Source organism: Ochotona curzoniae, unplaced genomic scaffold, assembly GCF_017591425.1.
Source record: "Ochotona curzoniae isolate NIBS_2020 unplaced genomic scaffold, NIBS_Ocur_1.0 contig_4148, whole genome shotgun sequence".
In the NCBI taxonomy this organism is placed as follows: Eukaryota; Metazoa; Chordata; class Mammalia; order Lagomorpha; family Ochotonidae; genus Ochotona; species Ochotona curzoniae.
This window is the reverse complement of record NW_024466146.1, coordinates 6,040,612-6,059,665: the sequence shown is the minus strand read 5'-3', so window position 1 is coordinate 6,059,665 and position 19,054 is coordinate 6,040,612. Positions and strand designations below refer to the sequence as shown.

Here is a 19,054-nt window from a genome sequence, read left to right as displayed (position 1 = left end):
ACTTCAATCTCCTTTGGCCTCATCAACTGATCTCCAGTTTGTGGCTCAATAGTGTTGGAGATAAGGACACATTTGCCATGATTGCATATATGTTCAAGAACCCATTGCTCATAGCAACAGCTTACAGATGAAGTTCTATGGAAAATTCCATCATGAGCCATTCCATCAGGGTAGACTAAGAGTCACCATGGTTCAGATCACAAATCATCTGTATTTGGGTGGTCTGCCCACAACGTTATCAACTATTGTATGAACCTTATATAATTGACTTGCTAGATTATTGCAAGGATAAGGACACGATTAGAATTAGAAAACCTTGGAAGGAACAAAAAATATCACATACATGCAAGGTACAATGCACTGGCCTGCAGACAGTTTCCTGACCAGGAACTTACTGCATAAGTGGCTTAAACACATTCAGATCCCTTCCAGAGTCTGGGAATCCATGACTGGTATTTGGAGTGATAGCATCCCTAACTCAAATTCTGATTTGCTGCTGAGGTTTCTAGGCTGAGAAAGGCTGTTTTCTCAAAGAATATCAGGTGCACTGTAAGCTGCGGATACCTGCTCAACTGGACAAGCTTTTAATCATGGAAAGGAAGCTTGTGAAGAAGGAAATAAAAAAGCTCCTGTAAGTATGATTGAGAATAACTTGCATATGTGATACTGGGCATCTGGTCGGTTTCATATCACATGCATACACAGATGGTTTGGAATGGCAAGGGGATAAAAATCTATGGCAGTTTCTATTCCTGCACAATTAGAGAAGGACAGGAGACGCTCTGGCTTCTTTCTTGCTGGGGAGGCTTCCCATGTGGTGCCAAGCAGGATGCCGTATTTCCACACAGGATGTCGGTAACCAGCACATCTGTGTCATCTCCATTCTAGAGGCTGGGAGCTGAGCCCTCAGCCCAGCGACCCTCAGGAGGTAGCACATACTGCTGCAAGGGGTGGCCCTGCTGGTGAGATGGAGGGGAGATCTCGGGAAGACTGTGCCAGCAGCCCACCATTTAGGCCACAGCTTGTGCCTCTGTTACTGTCAGCCTTCTTTTCTCATTTATGTCCTTTTTTCTTGAAACCTAAAATGTTTTCTGTAATACAGCAAGCAGCAACTTATTCTAAGGATATTTTCCTCCTCATAAGGTAGCTTTTCTTGTGAAAAATTAGTGAAAAATCACAGACCATGTAAAAAAGGAAGCAAAGATGATGTCCTGTTTTGTATGTATTATACTCAGGACAATAATACCCTTTCCATGTAAAACCTTATCATGGGCCCTACCAAATGTGCTTTCCATGCCCACATGACTATTGTGTTTTAATAAGTCTGAAAAATGCTGCGATAAACTATGTATGTGTTGACATTTGTTCAAATGCATGTAGTGTATTAAGAGTATCCATAATAAAGAATGATGTGTTTGACATATCTCATTCGACGAATTTCAAAGCCTATATAAAGACAATCATATATAAAATAAAAGTTTTGGCTAACTTAATTAAGGTAGCTTGGAATTTCACAGCAAAAATGAAAGAATTTTTATAGTCCTAGAACCACTTAATGACTCAGTAAAGTTCAGAGGCCAGAAATCAACTTTTCCTCAACAGGGTAACCAACTCAGAGTGTCCTAAAATGATAATTAAACAAACGGAACTGGCTTTCTATGAAATGGAAATAATTGAACATAACTGGCCTTTTATGAAATGGGAATAAATAAATAGAACTGGCCTACAAAATGGAAATAAATGGACAGAACTGACCTTCTATGAAATGGTGAAATTCGCTTAGATCAACCTTGCAGAGCCTTAGGTCCTGTGACAATCTCCTCTCATGGTGCTTGTTCTGTGGAGTGACCAATACGTTTTCAGGCATAACTCCTCCTAAGGGAGCTTATTATTCTAATGAGAATAAAGCTTTAGGGTCAAAACAATACATCACTACAAAATTTTTGAGATCTGCAGCATATCAACTTCATACCATTTGAGTTTAACCTGGGCAGCAAAGAGGTCATTATTTTAAACAGTGGGTCTCCAGTCCTGAGGTCGTGGAAAGGGTATCTGGCACAGTGTTTGTTTTCCAGTAAATTCTGTACCAACGAAGTGAGTTTAAAGTTTGGATAAAGTGTGATTTCAGCTCATGACTGTTGGAGCTTTTTTAAACTGCAGTGCTGCAGAGTGACTGTGGAAAGCAGTCAGCTGGCTCAGCTGCCAGAGCATTGGTGATTTCTCTTGTATTTGGGCAGGAAGGGGAGGGGCTGGGAAGAAAGGCGTCAACTGTAGACTGAATCCTGTTGCCACCCCGTAGTTCAATACTGCTCTCTTGCTTTTAAGGGGAGATTATATTGGCATCAGACTACGAGAAAACGAATTTGACCCCAAAGGAAGAAGGCAACTCACCTTTCTAGATGACATGGTAAAAAATGCCAGTCACATTCTTGTTCTCTGTGTGTATTAAGGGGACAGCACAAGCATCTAGTTATATAATAAAGAAAGCTAATACATGCACGTGGATATATAATACATAAAGCTAATGTATGCACACATCCCCATCACCCACACACGCTCTGTTCTCGTCGTCATCTCCTATTCCTAAAACAGTCCACGTGATCATTTCAAATCACTGAGCAGAAAGCCAAAAAAAAGGGGGAAATGAAAGTCCTGAGGGCTACTTGCTATTAGGAGAGAAAATATTAAAATGTCAAATGAATTATGGGTAAGATGTTACATAATGGTGTTCAAAAACTGACAAAATCAGCTCTCAGGTATGCGTAGTCTCCTAATACAACCTTGCTTTACCCTTTGCATGGCTGGGAGAAATGCAGAGCAACATTTAAGTCCTCGGTGCTTTTCGTGTTGAAATCCAGACTCATGTTGGCTCCTGAAAGCCCGTCTGATTCAAGACATTGTTAAACCCCATTCCGCATGCAATTTTTATACCACCTGTTTGTTTATATGTTATCCTTGCACTAAAAAGAGAGGATCTCCTTTTCTCTCTTCCCCTCTCTCTCCCGTCCTTGCATCTCTGACTACAGCGGGGCTCATCGACACATTCTAAACCTCCCTGGAGCTGAACAAGCAGCTCAGCCTTACACTCTGCACACATAATAAACACAGAAATGAAACAGAACAGAGCAGTGTTTCTTAAACTTCCAATAAGATCTTGAAACAGAGCTGTTCTGATTCAGTCCTGCTGGAGTGGGGTGGAAATTTGCATTTATGCCGAGTGAACAGTTGATGCCTTTGCTGCTGTCGTGAGCATCAAAGTTTGCATTAGGTTGCAGCTACTGAGCATATTGATTTATTGACACAGGTTCTTTTTCAGTATGGGTCAGTCTCTGGAAAAAAAAATACTACAGTAGAGAATGTCATAATCATGAAAGCCATCCAAAATAAAAACCTTATCTTTTCCTAGTGTGGGAAAAGGAAGGAAAGAAGAAAGATTTGGTCAGATACATGGAACATACAATTACTAAGCAAGAGCTTTGAGAAATCAGGAAAAAGCGATCCCTAATAGAAACAAATGTTTGATCTGTCCCCATCTCTGTCCTGTGTGTAGTCACTTAATCGGGCCTCCCTCTGGTCCTTGGCTCATGCTGCTCCCTCTGCCTCGGACATCCTCTCACTTGTCATCCTTCCAGCCTCCTCTCCGAGGTCTCCCAGGAATCCCACCTGTCCCCAAAGAGAAGCCCTCCGCCCACGTTCTCTCCAGGCTTTCTTCGGTGCCTTACAGAGCGCCTTTCACACATTTACTCACTACACCAGGAGTTGTTCCCCGTGGCCTCCTTCTCCTACCCTCACCGGTCTCAGTTTTGAAATGTAAGGGAAGTGAGGCTCAGACAGCATCATTTACCCAAAGATGTAGCAAAAATTGTTGGAAACACCTAGAATTGGTACCTGGATATCCAGCTTAGCAATTTTTCCGTGAATCCATTCTTTCTTTTCTGGATGATACAAATCTAGTAATTGCTCTAGTGGGAGATAAATTTGGTGTCTATAAAACAATCCCTGACAACGTCTGACTGAGTCTTCGCTCATTCGACGTAGCTAATGATCCTTTCCATTCTGGAGGTGGTAAAATTGAACAGGTTTAGTAGTGTCACTGTCATTTGGTCTGGGAAGTCCTTTGATCAATGGCTAAGCCTGTCCTTTTGCTCTGGTGCCTCCTGCTTCCAGGCACACTACGACCTGACCATCAACGTTGCTTTGCAATGGCTGGACCACTCGGAAGACTTTGCTTGGCTGGAGGGACAAGAATTGTAAGTTAAATAGGCTTGTTGTTTACCTCTTTTAATATATAGCTCTAAAAAAATTACGTAGCTGTAATTAATGATAGAAAAAGTTCCAGCCATAACTCGCATCATCCCTCATATGGCCCTCAAATTTGGACACGCTCCAGGAAGAATACCTCTCTTCAACTTGGTCCCAAAGAACTCTCAGTGGTGCCACCTCAAGATGGGATACTGACTGGTAGAACCACCAGCACCTGCCACAGTGGCTTGGCCACCAGTGTCTGACAGCTGCAAAAACAGAACAAGTTCATCACCACTACTGGAAGGTGAACCATTCAAAGCATGCATTTCACTGAGGGCTATCATATCAGTTTGATACATCAGCAAATAGCATATAGCCATGGTAGAAGACTGACAGATCATCACCTTAACAGCTGTTGATGAAAACAAGAATAAACCCTTTGTTCTTGTTCATTCATATTCCCCTTTAGGAAAATGCCATTCCACAGCAGACCAAGATATCCAAGCCGTAAAGAACGAGAAGCTATGATTTTATCCTCTTATGCTGGAATCCTAATGGTGAGCAAAGCACACTGTATGTGGATGAATATTTCATATCTACCATTTATATATTGATATTTATGAATATTTATGTTGCTTTTCAACTAACATTGCTAAATAGTTAGAATTTATCAGTAGTAGATATTTCATTTCTTAAACATGATAAAAAATTGAACTTTTACATTGTTCAGTGCAAGCACTTCTTTAAGAGTGGGAGGGAGAAGGGAAGAGAAAGAGGTGGAACTGATTCTCCCATTTATGCGGAAGTTAGTTCTTACAGTACTTAGTTACAGTACTAAAAATATTAGATCTATGGTGGTTTTTTTTTTGCATAAAAGAGAAGGCATGATATGCTGAAAATGGTGACATCTTTGTTATTTAACAGAACAGTATCCCAATTGAGGAAGTCTTCAGAATTTATGGGGCTGATTGTTCTGCGCATTCTGGTACAAACAAGGTATGTGTGAGTTAAAACCATACTTAGAGGGGATTTTGAGAGAATTTATTTAGTTTATAAGTTTAAAATGCTACATGTTTGGGCATAAATTATGAAATAATGGTTTTACATCAAAATGTGCCAAACGGAGCCATATCCTACCTGGGTGGTATGTATAAAGTGTTTTTTTATGGTAGTAACAAATGTATCTTGTGTACGTGGGAGTCAGGGCAGCCCCTGGAACCTGGGCTAGGGTTCCTGGGAGTCAGGGCAGCTTCTGGAACCTGGGCTAGGGTTCCTAGGAGTCGGGGCAGCCCCTGGAACCTGGGCTAGGGTTCCTGGGAGTCGGGGCAGCTTCTGGAACCTGGGCTGGGGTTCCGGATCCCTGCCTTGTTGCTGGAGGCTGTGTTTTCTCACTTTAGCTTGGGTGGTGCGGACCTCATTGGCACTCACTCTTCTCTTGTCATCCACCATCCTATCAGGACAGGACCAGGCCGCTCAGGTTTCCTCTTAGGATACATTGGCCGTTTGACCGTTGTCATGTTTCTCTTTCCCAGAGACCCCTTTGAAATCATTAACACTGACTGTAGTGAGAATCTGAGAGTCCAGGGTGCTGGATTTGAGTGATGAGCTAGGTCCTTCCTCTCTTTGGTCCTTCATTTATTTATCTTTTCTTTAAAAATGGATGTTTTGAATAATTTTTCATTTATTCATTTGAAAAATAGAGTTGCAGAGAGACAAAGCAAAAGAGAGACAAATCTTCCATGCATTGCTTTGCTCCTCAAATGTCTGTAGTGGCCGAGAGTGCGCTGGTCTAAAGCCAGGAGGGTTTTTTTTTTTTTAAGATCTATTTTTATTTTTATTGCAAAGTCAGATATACAGAGAAAGATCTTCCATCCGTTGATTCACTCACCAAGTAGCCACAATAGCTGGAGCTGAGCCAATCCAGAGCCAGGATATTCCTCCAGGTTTCCCACACAGGTGCAGGGTCCCAGGACTTTGGACCATCCTCTACTGTTTCCCCAGGCCATGAGCATGGAGCTGGATGGGAAGCGGGGCGGCTGGGATGCGAACTGGTGTCCATATGGGATCATGGTGTGGGATCATGGTGTGGGATCATGGGATCATGCCCTGTGCGAGGCAGGCAAGAATTTTATCCACTAGGCTACCACACCAGGCTGGTCAGGAGCTTTTTCTCCAGGTCTTCCATGTGGGTGCAGGGGCCAAAGCACATTAGCCATCCTGCTTTCCCAGGCATATTAGCAGGGAACTGAACTGGAAACAAAATAGCTAGGACTCAGACTAGCTCCTCTGTGGGATGCCAGTGCCATGAGCACTGACTTGACTTGTTATATCAAAGTGCTGACTCCTGTATGATCTTTAAGATCAGGTCAGTTTATGTCATTTACGAATTATGAGAACTTAGCACTTTAAACAAGATTTTATTTTATTTCTCTGAAAGGCTGAGTAAAAAGGCAACAAGAAAAAGAGGTTCAGTTGGTGTTTCAGTCAGTTGGTTTTTCTCCAAATGGTCGCAATGACTGGGTCAAGGCCAGGTACACACTAGGAGCCTGGAATTTCATTGAGGTCTCCCACGTGGCATCCAGTGCTTGGGACCATTTTCCACAACTTGCTTAGGCACATTAACGCGAGCCTGGAGCAGAAGGAAAGCAGCCAGGACCAGAACTGATGATCCTATATGGGATGCCAGCATTACAGGGGGCAACTTGCCTTGTTGCAACACTGGCCTCATTCAGTAAACATTTTAATGAAGAGTTTTACTTAAAGGTGAATTTCTGAGACCTTTAGTTTTAGATATCCCCAGAAGGGGGAAGATGGAGAGAACTTGGAGTGGGAAGGGGGCATGCAGCCAGTTGCCTCTCATCTAGATCTGGAAGGGAGCCAGAACAGTGGCGGGGCTATGGCCACGAGAACCTCTGCCTCCTGTGTTCTCTTAGCTGCAGACTATACTGCAGGCAGTGCAATTGTGTAAAGCTCAAGAGCTCACCAGGCCCATTTTAGGAGTCCAATATTTACGAAGTGTGGTAACATTGAAACCGACCTTCTGTAACCTGACCCAACTGCCTGCGTCACTAAGGACATCTCTAAGCCCTCTAGTTTTAATTCACTCCATTAATTCACTCATTCAATATGGTTGCAGGTGCAGAGATAGAATAGGGGCTTTCTTTTTTTTATATAGATCATACTTCCGATTTATTGGGTTTGCCTTGGTTGACATTGAAACACCCCAGGTGTGACAGTCCTCAAAGACAGAGCTGTTGTTCTTAAATTTTAAAAGAAGCCCAGCTCTGTGGGTTCGTTCAATAGCCAAGCAAACCACACAGATTCACTCCTGCTTGCTTGCTTTCTCCCTTCCTGAATGTCCTCTTCTCCCTTTCCCTCAATGCCACACACACACACACACACACACACAATCCCGAGCCCCAAGCCCCTGTGTTTCAGTCACTACTACTGCCTCACTGCTGTCTTCTGGTGCCCATTGGAGGGCTATGGTGTGGCAGAGAACAATCACATGGCAGAGAATAGATACCAAAAATTACATCCTGGAGTGGAAGAACCAAGACGACTCTAGTCATAGTACAGTCTGCAACCAAGAAGCCTTGCCAACATGGGTGTTTGAGTAGGTTGAATGAGTGAGGTTTATCCAGAGGGGCTAGGTCAGCACAACATGTTGCTCCCAAGAAGGCCAATCAGTATCTCCCGATCTATCTGACCACTCACTGATTCATGAAAGAGCTTTGCTCATCAACCTCTCTGTTCAGCGGGTTCATTCTCAGGGACCAGTAGTGAACAGCTCAAGTGTGGATATCAACTACACAAAGACCAGCTCTGAACAGAAACAGGTAACATTGTGATTGATAGAAGTTTTCTTTCAAAGGCTTGCTTGTATTTATGACTAAGGGACAGGAAGATTGGCTCTTAGTGATTTAGATGTGAATGACGCTTTGCAGTATGTTAAACCCAACAATTCAATGTCTGGCTACCCTGGTTTGACAGGTAACTCTGCTGGTTACAAGCAGGATTCTCCTGGAAAATTCTTTAACTTATGTAGGCTCCCGTTTCATTGGCAAAAGCAAGGACAAGACCATGGAATTGTTGAAGGCATGGAGTTAGAATCAAGAAATCTCTTAGTGTTTGGCTAATGGCGACCTCAAAGTAACAGCTATTATATTACTGACTTTCCGCTGTTCATTGATTCGGTGTCTGGTTTTTCTCTATATCTCTAAACCAGGATGTTTCAATCTTTGAGCCAGATAATGCTTGGCTGTGTTTAGTGTATGGGGGTGGCAGCTGCCCTGTGTGTTGTAGGGTGTTTAGCAATAACCATGGCCTCTACCCATTAGAGGTCAATAACTTCTAACTAGATGCAACAATTTAAAAAGTCTCCGGATTTTGCCTAATATTCCGAAGGAATAAAAAAATCACTTCTGCTTGAGAACGTCTTCTCTAAATATTTGAAAATTAAATAGCTAATCAAGCATCCATGTGTATTAACACAATTGTGAACCTTGCCTATTTTCCACAATCAATGATCACAAAGGTCATGATTTGAGCCACCAATATAAAAATCTTAGAATCTACCCCCGTGAACCTCACAATCTCCTCCTGGTCTAAGCATGCCAGCTCAAGGTTTAATCTTGTGGCTACACATTAACTCAGCCCAAGTTCTCCACATCTTGAATAAGGGACTGGCAGGATCTTTGAACAGAAGCAAGATTGGAAGATTTCACGTTACAGCTATTTTAAAACAGTCCTTTGCTATTTCACTTAATTTCAAAAAGTGATTTTAACTAAGGGAATGGAGTCATTAAAATCATTTTAAAAAGAAAATAGGCATTGCTAGCAATTCTTCATTAATTGCTGCATGGATCTGAAGGGCTTTTGATTCCTTTGCATAAAATGTAACCAAACAACAGCTTAGGATACTCTTTCCAAGGGAATCTTGAAGTCCTGTTGAATTCTAAACAGATTAGCTAGAGTGTTTGCCAACTGGAATTGCCCACGTGTTACAAGACGGTCCCTGTGCTCAGGGTTGATAGCTTTCTTCAGGACTATTTGCTGCCACCTGGTGACAGGAAGGCATCATGACACAGAGTCTTCCACCGCCTCTATTAACCTTTGGTTTTACCTCCTGATAAGGAGCTATTTTTTGCTGACAGGGAGTTTTTTTTTTTTTCCCTACTGAGAACTCTGGACCCAGAGGAAAAATTCAACTAAAGACCTTTTGCAAGGGAGGGGCATTTACAATGAGCTTCAGATAAATATAAAATACCCTACTCCATTTTAAACTGACAACAGAATACAAATTCTCATTCAAGTCATGAAAAAATAGATTCCTTAATTCCATTGATAGAGAAAGAGGAAGAAAAAAACGCCAAGACAACAAAAATGAATGAACAGGAAACAATGAAAGAGCAAGGACTGGTGAATATAAAACACCAGAATTCCTGCTTTCCTTTATTTGTTTTTTAACTTTTATTTATTTACTTTAATTTGAGAGACAGAGACTTGCCTTCTGTGGTTCATCCTCTAAATGCCCACAATGACTGGGCTATACCAAATCAACAATGCAAACCCAGCTCACCCCCAGGAGCGGCAGGGTCTCCAGTCCTTATGGCCTGCTGCCTTCCACAGTCTGCATTGGCAGCAGGGAAGAACCAGCAGCAAAAACCAGGACTCAAACCCAGGTACTGCCATGTAGGATGGAAATCTTAACCACGGGGCCAATCACCCACGTCTGCTTCCTTGCTTTGTCTCAGAAACACCTAGCCTGACATCCATAGTACAGCGTGTGCTTCCCAGAGGCGGGAGGCCTCCAGTCTCGGCCCTGTCATTTGCCAGCTATGGAGTCTTGATTAAGTTGCTGAATTTTTCTGTTCCCAATTTCCCTTCTAGGTATATAGGGAAAGTATGTGTGATTACAATAACCCTACCACACTGTGTGGTTCCGACACAACAAGATCACATATAGCAAATACACAATGACGACCTCTTTAGGACCATGTCTTTAGAACCGTGGTTTCCAGGGTCCTTCTCCCCCAAACATACTCAGGATGGACAGACTGACCTACTCCTGAGACACATCTACTCTATAGAATACTACTCAGCCACTCAAAATGATGAAATTTTACCATTTGCAACATAGTCCCAATTGGAGACCATTATGCTCAGTGAAATAAGCCAATCCCAAAAGGACAAATATTGTATGTTCTCCCTGATACAAAACAACATTCATGCAAAATACAAAACAGATAAACAGGTGTATATATTACTCTTTTTTTAGATTTATTTTATTTTTATTGCAAAGTCAGATATACAGAGAGAAGAAGAGACAGAGAGAAAGATCTTCCATCCACTAGTTCACTCTCTAAGTGGCTGCAATGGCTGGAGCTGAGCTGATCCAAAGCCAGGAGCCAGGAGCTTCTTCTAGGTCTTCCACGCAGGTGCAGGGTCCCAAGGCCTTGGGTCATGCTCGACTGCTTTCCCAGGCCACAAGCAGGGAGCTGGATGGGAATTGGAGCACCTGGGATATGAATTGGCGAAGATTTAGCTGTTAGGCTATCATGCCGGGCCTCACAAATATTTCTTAAGCAGGACATAAAAACCAACAACCATAAGAACAAAAATTGTAAGTTGACCTATAGTGAAATCAAGATCTGTGATAAGAAGGCCATTAATAAGTGAAAATTTCACCAAATGGAAGATACTCAACAAATTATCTGCCAACAGATTTCTACCCAAAATACACAAAATCATAATTCATTAAAAGCAAATAAGAGAAACCAGAAAATTTTAGAAAAACAAGCAAATAATTTTTAAATGTTACCAAAGATGAAACATATTGGGCCAGTAAGTATGAAAAAGTTTTCACCTTCAGTAGTCAATAGAAAAAAATCAAATTCAAGAAGCTAGCAACTATACCACTATACACTCACAAAAATAACTAAAAAGAGGAGCAACACCGGGTGGTGCTGAGAACTGTCAGATTTCACATTTCTAGTGGGTACACACTACACAGTGGTATACACACTGGGCAATATTTACTAAATATGTGCATAGATGTGACATGCCAATTCCTTCCGTAAGCATATACGTCACACAAACCGCTCACCAGGAGACATGTACCAGGATGGTCATAGCAGCACTAAACCAGAACAAGCAAAAACTAAACACCATTCCAATGCCCAGGAAGAGAAGAATGGCTAAATGAGTTGTGTGTTGGAATACTATGCAGCAATTAACATAAACACAAGAACTGTGCATTTGTTGAATAGATGATGCCAAGCACAATGGGATGCGTGTTTCATAACTTCATGTTGGAAGTAAGAAAGGATACTTTCCTTTGGTGGTGGCAGGGAGGAAGGGAGCAAGTGGTGGATATCAGAGAATAGAAGTGGAGCCTCGGAGGTGATCCCGGTACCGGAGGCACAGCTCTCCCTCAAAATCTCAGCGAACTGTGTGTTGGTGACACGTGCTCTGCTTCAGTCAAAAGTTAAAGCAAAGTGCATCGCCCTAAGAGCCAGCATTCTGCCAAGAATAACATCCATTCTTGGGTATGAGGGAAAGGTGTTCATGCCATCTGCTTGTAATAACAAAAGATTAGCTGAAGCCTCAAAGTTCATGAACTAACACTTCAGTGTGTTGTGTGCTTTTGGAATATAAAATATAACGCATGCCTTAGAAGCAGGACAATCAGGCTATATTATCAGGAAAATTGAACCCTGATATTCTGCTGAAAATTAAAAAATAGTACATCAATGCAATCCCTTTCATTAAGAAAATCTAAAAACCCCTTCTGTGTAAACTATATGATTATGACAGAGTTCTGATTCTTCTGAAAGTACAGCTTCCATCTCGTATGAAGGAATACCAGCTCTCTGGGCACTTCATTAACAGTGTGGTCGCTGCAAGTTTCGGTGATAGAGGAGGAAAAAATGCTTGCCTGGAAATTAAAAAATGAGTGTTGGTTTACTTGCCAATGTCTTCTGGTGTTTACCTCAGTTGTGCATCTGGTAAGGATATTTTATTCGTAAAATGACATATTTACTGAAATACACATACACACTCATAAAATCATCTTTTGTTGCTTGAAAACAAAGTCCTGTAATAGAAATCAAATGTCTGTGAGAGAGAAGGCAGAACACTGGATTCTACAGATTATTATTTAGACCTCCAGGCTCAGATGAGGTCTTTGTCAGCAATTCACTCAAACTTTGTCTGGTACAGCGGCTGAGGAGTTGCATGGGTAGAGAAACTATGGCAGTGATGATGAGGAGGAGAATAAATATGAATAACAATCAGCATAATAATTAAAGCTAGCTTAACAAGTATTGCCACTGCTATGTGTCAAACACCTTTTACTTTACATTGTTAATTATTTTTAAAAAAAATTATTTTATTTTTATTGGAAAGTCAGACATACAGAAAGGAGGAGAGACAGAAAGGAAGGACTTCTGTCCATTGAATCATTCCCCAAGGGGCCGCAGTGGCTGGAGCTGTGTCAATCTGAAGCTGGAAGCCAGCAGCCAGGAGGCAGAGCCTCTTCCAGGTCTCTTATGTAGGTGCAGGGTCCCAAGGCTTTGGGCTATCCTTGGCTGCTTTCCCAGGCCACAAGCAGCGAGTTGGATGGGAAGCAGGACTGCCAGGATTAGAATTGACGCCCAGTGCATGCAAGGCAAGGACCTTTGCCACTAGGCTACTGCTCTGAGCCTCATTGTTACTTTAATCCTTGGCACAATTTTATTAGATAGTTACCAATATTGTTATTGCATACAGAATTAGGCACAGAGCAAGCAAGTGCCGTGCCCAAGATAATACATCCTGTAACCAAATTGTGCATACTGCATGCAAATATAATCAGATTAACACTCAACTTCATGTTGTTAACCACTATTGCCCTGACTAGCCTGGTTATTTTATAGCTATTCAACTAACCAATAGCATTTGATGACCTGTTGTGAGCTAGGACCTTTCCGAGTGACTAGAGATAAGAGCTTAGATTAACTAACTTTTGAGATGCCCATGTCCCATATCAGGGTGCCTGACTCCAGCTTCCTGCTGTTACAGACTGTGGAGGGAACATGCAATCCACGTGAGAGACTTGGATTGAATTCCAGCTCCTGGCCTCAGCTTGTCCTAACCCCAGCTGCTATGGACATTTGGGAAGTGAATCAGCTTAGCAGATGGGGGACTCTTCCCCTCACCCCCCTTTGAAAACAAGCCTTGGCCTATGACAGGTGCTCACTAATTCTTGATTTGATTGTCATGGTTTCAAGATTTATTTTTATTTACTGGAAAGGCAGAGTTACAGAGAAAAGGAGAAGCAGAGAAAGAGACCTTCCATCTGCCGGTTCACTCCCAGTTCGGCCACAGCCTCCAGGACTTGGATCAGGCCACAGTCATCAGACAGGAGCTTCATCCAGATCACCTATGTGAGCACAGGGCCCCAAGCACTTAGCTCATCTTGTAGTGCTTTCCCAGGCGCATTAGCAGACAGCTGGATCAGAAGAAGAGCAGCCAGTATCAATATACAACATTATGGAATTAATTGACATAGTATTGGGTAAACAACATGTTAAAAATAATGCAAGATACTGAGGCCTTGTTGGGGCTTTTAACTGACCGGATCTTTACTCTGTTAGACCTATCTTCAGACCACAGAAGGTCTCCCCAAGAGGCCACTGAACTTATCTGGACAATAAGACGCTGAACTTTATGCTGGGCAAGTGTTTGCAAGCAATGAATCTCAACTGAACTTGAACTATGGTTATGCAACAAGGTGGAGGAATCCACCATGGGGGGAGGGGTGTGGGAGGGGTGGGGGGAATCCCCAGTGCCTATGAAACTGTACTACATAATACAATGTAAGCAACAACAAAAAAAAAAAAAAAAAAAAAAAAAGAAGAGCAGCCAGGACTCAAACAGGCACCTGTATCAGCAGCTTAACCATCAGACCACATGCAAGCTCCTCACCAACACTTGCTGAAGGACAGAATCAAGGACAAATACCAGTGTAGGAAGGGACAGTCAGATCATAAGAATAACATTCTGCGTTGATTGACATGCCTGCAAGTCCTGAGTTCACAGAGGGAGAGGCATTAATTCTGCATTTGGAGTGGAGGAGGACAGGCGCCAGGCAGTTCCATCAAGGGTACTGGCAAGTTTTTTCATAAAAGAAAACAAACAATAAAGTAACTACTAGACTGCCAGGCATCTCACAGGAGAAGCAGGTGCTGTAGGCAGATGAGGAGGAAACGTCTGCGTTCCACGAAGGGAGCCAGGTGAGAGGCATCAGTGTGTGAACTGCGCTCTAGGAAAGGCAGCCGTGCAGAGCCTAAGGCAGTGCGTGAGCAATCCCGGCCGCGGAGCGGGAGCTGTGCCGGGACCCAGGACTCGGCCAGCTGATCAGACCAAGTACAGCAGCAAGCAGGTGTCAGCAGCACAGGTGCGTGCAGCTTTTCAAACGAAATTATGTCCTTGCAGGTTCCGCGAGCTCCACCTCTGCGCCTCTCCTCGCACCCCTTTGCCATGCTAACAGCACCCAAAGCAGCGGAATACGCCCGCAAACAGAGTAAGTCTGTCACTTTTCCATCTGCTTAGAGTCAATTGAGTGTAACTGGGAGGTGGGCTCTAAGGTGAGGTCGAAAGTGAAGTGGTAATTACATTTCTCTGCCTGGTTGAACCACAATCAACTATGAGCTTTTATGACTTGATTTTCTTTCATTAACAAACATGGGAAAATCATCCTCAGACCCTTGGGCACAGGAGCTAAGCATTGCAGAAGGGAAGAATCTAAAACTGTGTGTGTGAATCAGCCAACTGGTACATCAGATGAATGGATAAGGAAAATGTGGCATATACAGACGATGGAATACTATTAAGCTATAAAACAGGATGAAATCCTATCATTTGGAGCAAAATGGTTGCAACTGGAGGACATCAGGTTGAATAAAATAAACCAGACACAGAAAGACAAATAATGTATATTCTCATAGAAGCTAAAATTTTTAAAGTAATGATAAACCAAAACAAAGAAAAAAGGAATACTTGTATATATCACTTTTGCTGCAAATGCAGTGTTTTGCAACCTTTGTTTTAAATCTTTGTTAAGCAAACTGATGGGAATTATATACTACTATAGTTCTGGGGATTTTGTGATCACTGTAAAGTTTACTTTATATGAGTGAAGTTGCACTTCTTTTCCTTTGATTATTGTGTATAGCCCATGCCTATGTCCCTTTTGACAAAGCTATGATCTATGTTTTATTTGTCAAACTCTTTATTTAGTGGCTCATTGAGCCTTTAATCACAACACAAATTTAAAAATATCATCTCAAAAATAAATGCAATGTAAAATAAGTAAATAAATAAATGGAACTGTAAGCGGACATACGTCTGTGTCTGCAGGTGTCAAGTTCAGAAGGGGAGCAATAAGCAAGAATGCCACAAACAGCTCCACAAAGGAACCAAATGCCACGAAATGGACATCATCAAAGAGCTTCTCAGATGTACAACCAAAGAACCATGTAGGTCTAAAACAGATCACACCAATCTGAGACCTTAGGTTTTGGGAGTGCTTCACTTAGTTGGGGGTTAGAAGTCTAGCCTTGTAGTTAAACACTCTAGGTTTGCACACAGAACCCTCTATTTCCCAGCTGTGCGACTTCAGGCAGGCAACTTAATCTCTCTGTGTTTTAATTTCCTCCTCTATGAAATGGCATGAAGCACAATGATCCCTGCCTCTTTGTTGATGAAGATGATTAATTGGATTCATGTATGTTCAGAGAGTAGACTAAGGCTTGGCACTGAGTGCCATCTGAAACAGTAACATTGTTCTGTTTTCAGGATTGGCCAGACATTTACAAGTAAATGAGCGAAGTCTGGTGAGGGAGGGCTCAGATGAATATCTGTACACCGAAAGTTCCCGTTCTTGGTCCCTATCTCTTACCATTTCCTGCTGAGCATCTCTTCTGTCCACCTGATTCCAGAGTTGGGGTACCTGGTTCTGGCAGGCTGGAGAGGAAGGAGAAAGGGAGGAGCGTTCTTTGTGCTTTCAGCTCTGTAATGTGCAGGTGCAAAGAGGGTTTAAGAAGTCAGAGAGAACGAGCTGGTCAACAGTATAACAGATGAGGGGGCAGTCAGAGAAGCAGTCCTAGGTGGGCACCCAGGATAGGCTAGGATAGGGGCTTGTGATTGAGGAGTCTGAAGGTAGCGAGGGAGGGAAAGGCGGAAGGGGCGGATATTGTAAACACTGAGTTGTCAATTGGGCATCTGTCAAGAGACTCAGGGTGACAATGGAAAGGCCTTTTTCTATCATTTAGCTGCTGCGCTGCACAATTTGTGAATGAGAATCTCAGAATAGTGATTCCCAAATGGGGCTCGGGATTGTTTTGGGGTCCAAAGGCAAATGAGTGATTGGTCAGAAAGGTGCCCTTCCCTCAGGAGTTGTAAGAACTGCCTGAACTCTTCCAGCACATCAGATTTCTGTATGTATTATTCATGAAAATCATGATATTATTATAATGTGAAAATAATTGCATTATTGAGAAATCATCACTGGTTGAATTTTCAATGGTATTTTTTCTATGAAGAGATTTCCGAGTACATATTCTGTAACATCATAAATTTACTTCTAAGTAACTTATTAAAGTAAGACAGTTTGTTATGTGTTTGAACATAGCAAATTTTAAGGAGAAACACAAAACAGCAATTAAAACACAGTAGCAATTGGAAAAGAGCAACCACAAAGTGCACACACAAAGCTCCAGTAATTTAAACTTTACAGTTATTCACAAAAAAAGCATGTTCCTGAAACAGGGGTTCATAGACACTCCCCCACCCCAAAACCAAGGCTCACCTGTTAGTTCCTATATAAAGAAAGCCAAGCTTGCAAGCTCAAACATTACTGCGCTGTTTTGAACATAAAATTCCACCTCAACTCTGTTTCCTTTCATGGAAAGGACCCGGCAGCTATAGTCAGTGCTGTGGAGCCCAGGAGAAGCAGAACCAAGGCCCCCCATCTTGCAGCAGGGCCGGGTGCTGAGATGGGTGCCTTCCTACAGGCCCTTCTAGATATGCCAACAGCACCAAGTCCAGCTCATGCTTCTTTCATGCTATGTAACTGGCATACTTCAGGCGTGTTTTTCCAATTGCCAGGTCATGTGCTTTTAAAGCGAGTGTAAAGTTGTTCTATAATAGCCACATAGATATTGTACCAATAAACATAATCCAATTTCCACATCTGTAAGAATGGCTTCATGAATTTTATTTCTGATTTTCAATGCATTTGGCCTTAACTTCCTGTATAACAAAAGTCCATGTCTGTGTCCTAACTACATTGTTGATACCAAAATGATCTTTTATCCTCAACAGGTCACCTAAATACTTGGAACTCTGCCATGGATCTTCACAGTGGAGTCTCCGGGAAGACAAGAAAGATCGTCTGAGGACTGCAGCTCTTGCCAGCAGATTTCCTTACAGTTAGCTTTTGATCCGTTGAAGTGTTATTTTTGATGTTGACCTTTCTTCTTTTAGATACATACTGCTTGGCAACTTCTTGATCAAAGAAAAGAAATGCATCGTAGGCTCCTGCATCATGGCTAGGAGTTTATTGATGAATTCAAGAGAGTACATTGCATTTCTGTATCACAACACAGGTGCTTTGTGGGTATTTTACTAAAGTATGGTATTGGATTTTGCACAGTAGTAGAATAAGTGGGGGTTTCCCATAGTTTTAATTCAGAATAAAATAAATCTGGGACTGGTGACCTTTACTATACTCTCCTGTGAATAAAATTCAAAATCACTTCAATAAAACATTAAAAGGAAAGAATGGATGCAGGCTTTCTGTCAGTAGAATATCATGACCACTTGACAAGGAACATATTGTAGTTTTCTAACACCTTTCTAAAATGTAGGCCAGTGGCTTAGCCTGTTCTGATTGGTTAAGTTCATGCAAATTATCCCATTCTCAAGGCATCGATGTCTTGTGTTTCATTCACGTGTACTAAGGAACAGTTTAATGAACATAGCATACGTGAATGAAAATGTGTGAGTTTGTTGGCTTCTGCTGAAAAGGCTGGTATGTTCCCTTGGGAGGAGTAGCTGGGGAGACTCATGCAGGACTTTCCACACTGTTTGCTCATGGCTATAATGGAGGTATTCCAGTGAACCTGCCACTTGGACCCAGAGGCCCAGGAGTGCGTCTGGGAACTATGATCCCCCATATATTGCCACCCTACTACCTTCCTGGGGCTTTGCCCAGTTTCCTTCTGATAGCCCTGCTGGTTAGGAAGAAGTTTTCCTTGTGGCAGTTGTGTCTCCCCTTTGACCCTCCTCACAAGTGCCTCAGTGTATCTGAGGCATAAAGCCATTTGATTTCACTTTCCCACATCCAAAGATGAGCTGCAGTGTGGAGTTATTCTCTGTACCTGCATAAGCACTTCTAAATCAATAGGTTGGCAATATCAGAAAAGAGCTCCAGGCAGTCACCAGGGGGATGCTTATGGGAGGAAAGGAGAGGCATAGCACAGTGCTGGAAGGGTGCTGGCGGGAGAGGAGCAGGAGTGTCCGGGTGCCTTCCTGCTTTCTCAGGCATTCCACAGACGCTCCGGAGATTTAAGTGCAAAGAGAGATATTTAATGTAAAAATAAAATATACAAATTTCCAAATTTACTGCTTTTTACCATTAACTCAAAGTCACACATTTCAAAAATAATTTCACTGTTCTTTCATCTCATAAAGGTGAAATAAATTAGAAAATTAAAGAAATAGAAAACAACAAAAAGAATAAAGGCATGAACTGGGTCCTATA

General features: G+C 42.2%; 1 protein-coding gene across 1 annotated transcript; it reads left to right on the top strand.

Annotated features, from left to right (window-relative positions):
- Positions 1 to 518: 518 nt before the first annotated feature.
- Positions 519 to 18,064, top strand: CUNH2orf80 (chromosome unknown C2orf80 homolog). The gene is made up of 8 exons (XM_040984420.1): positions 519 to 631; positions 2,326 to 2,407; positions 4,168 to 4,250; positions 4,715 to 4,802; positions 5,170 to 5,241; positions 14,725 to 14,812; positions 15,649 to 15,767; positions 17,614 to 18,064. The coding sequence occupies exons 1-8, from the start codon at positions 591 to 593 to the stop codon at positions 17,620 to 17,622; spliced, it is 582 nt and encodes a 193-aa protein (XP_040840354.1). The 5' UTR covers positions 519 to 590; the 3' UTR covers positions 17,623 to 18,064.
- The last annotated feature ends 990 nt before the right edge of the window (positions 18,065 to 19,054 follow it).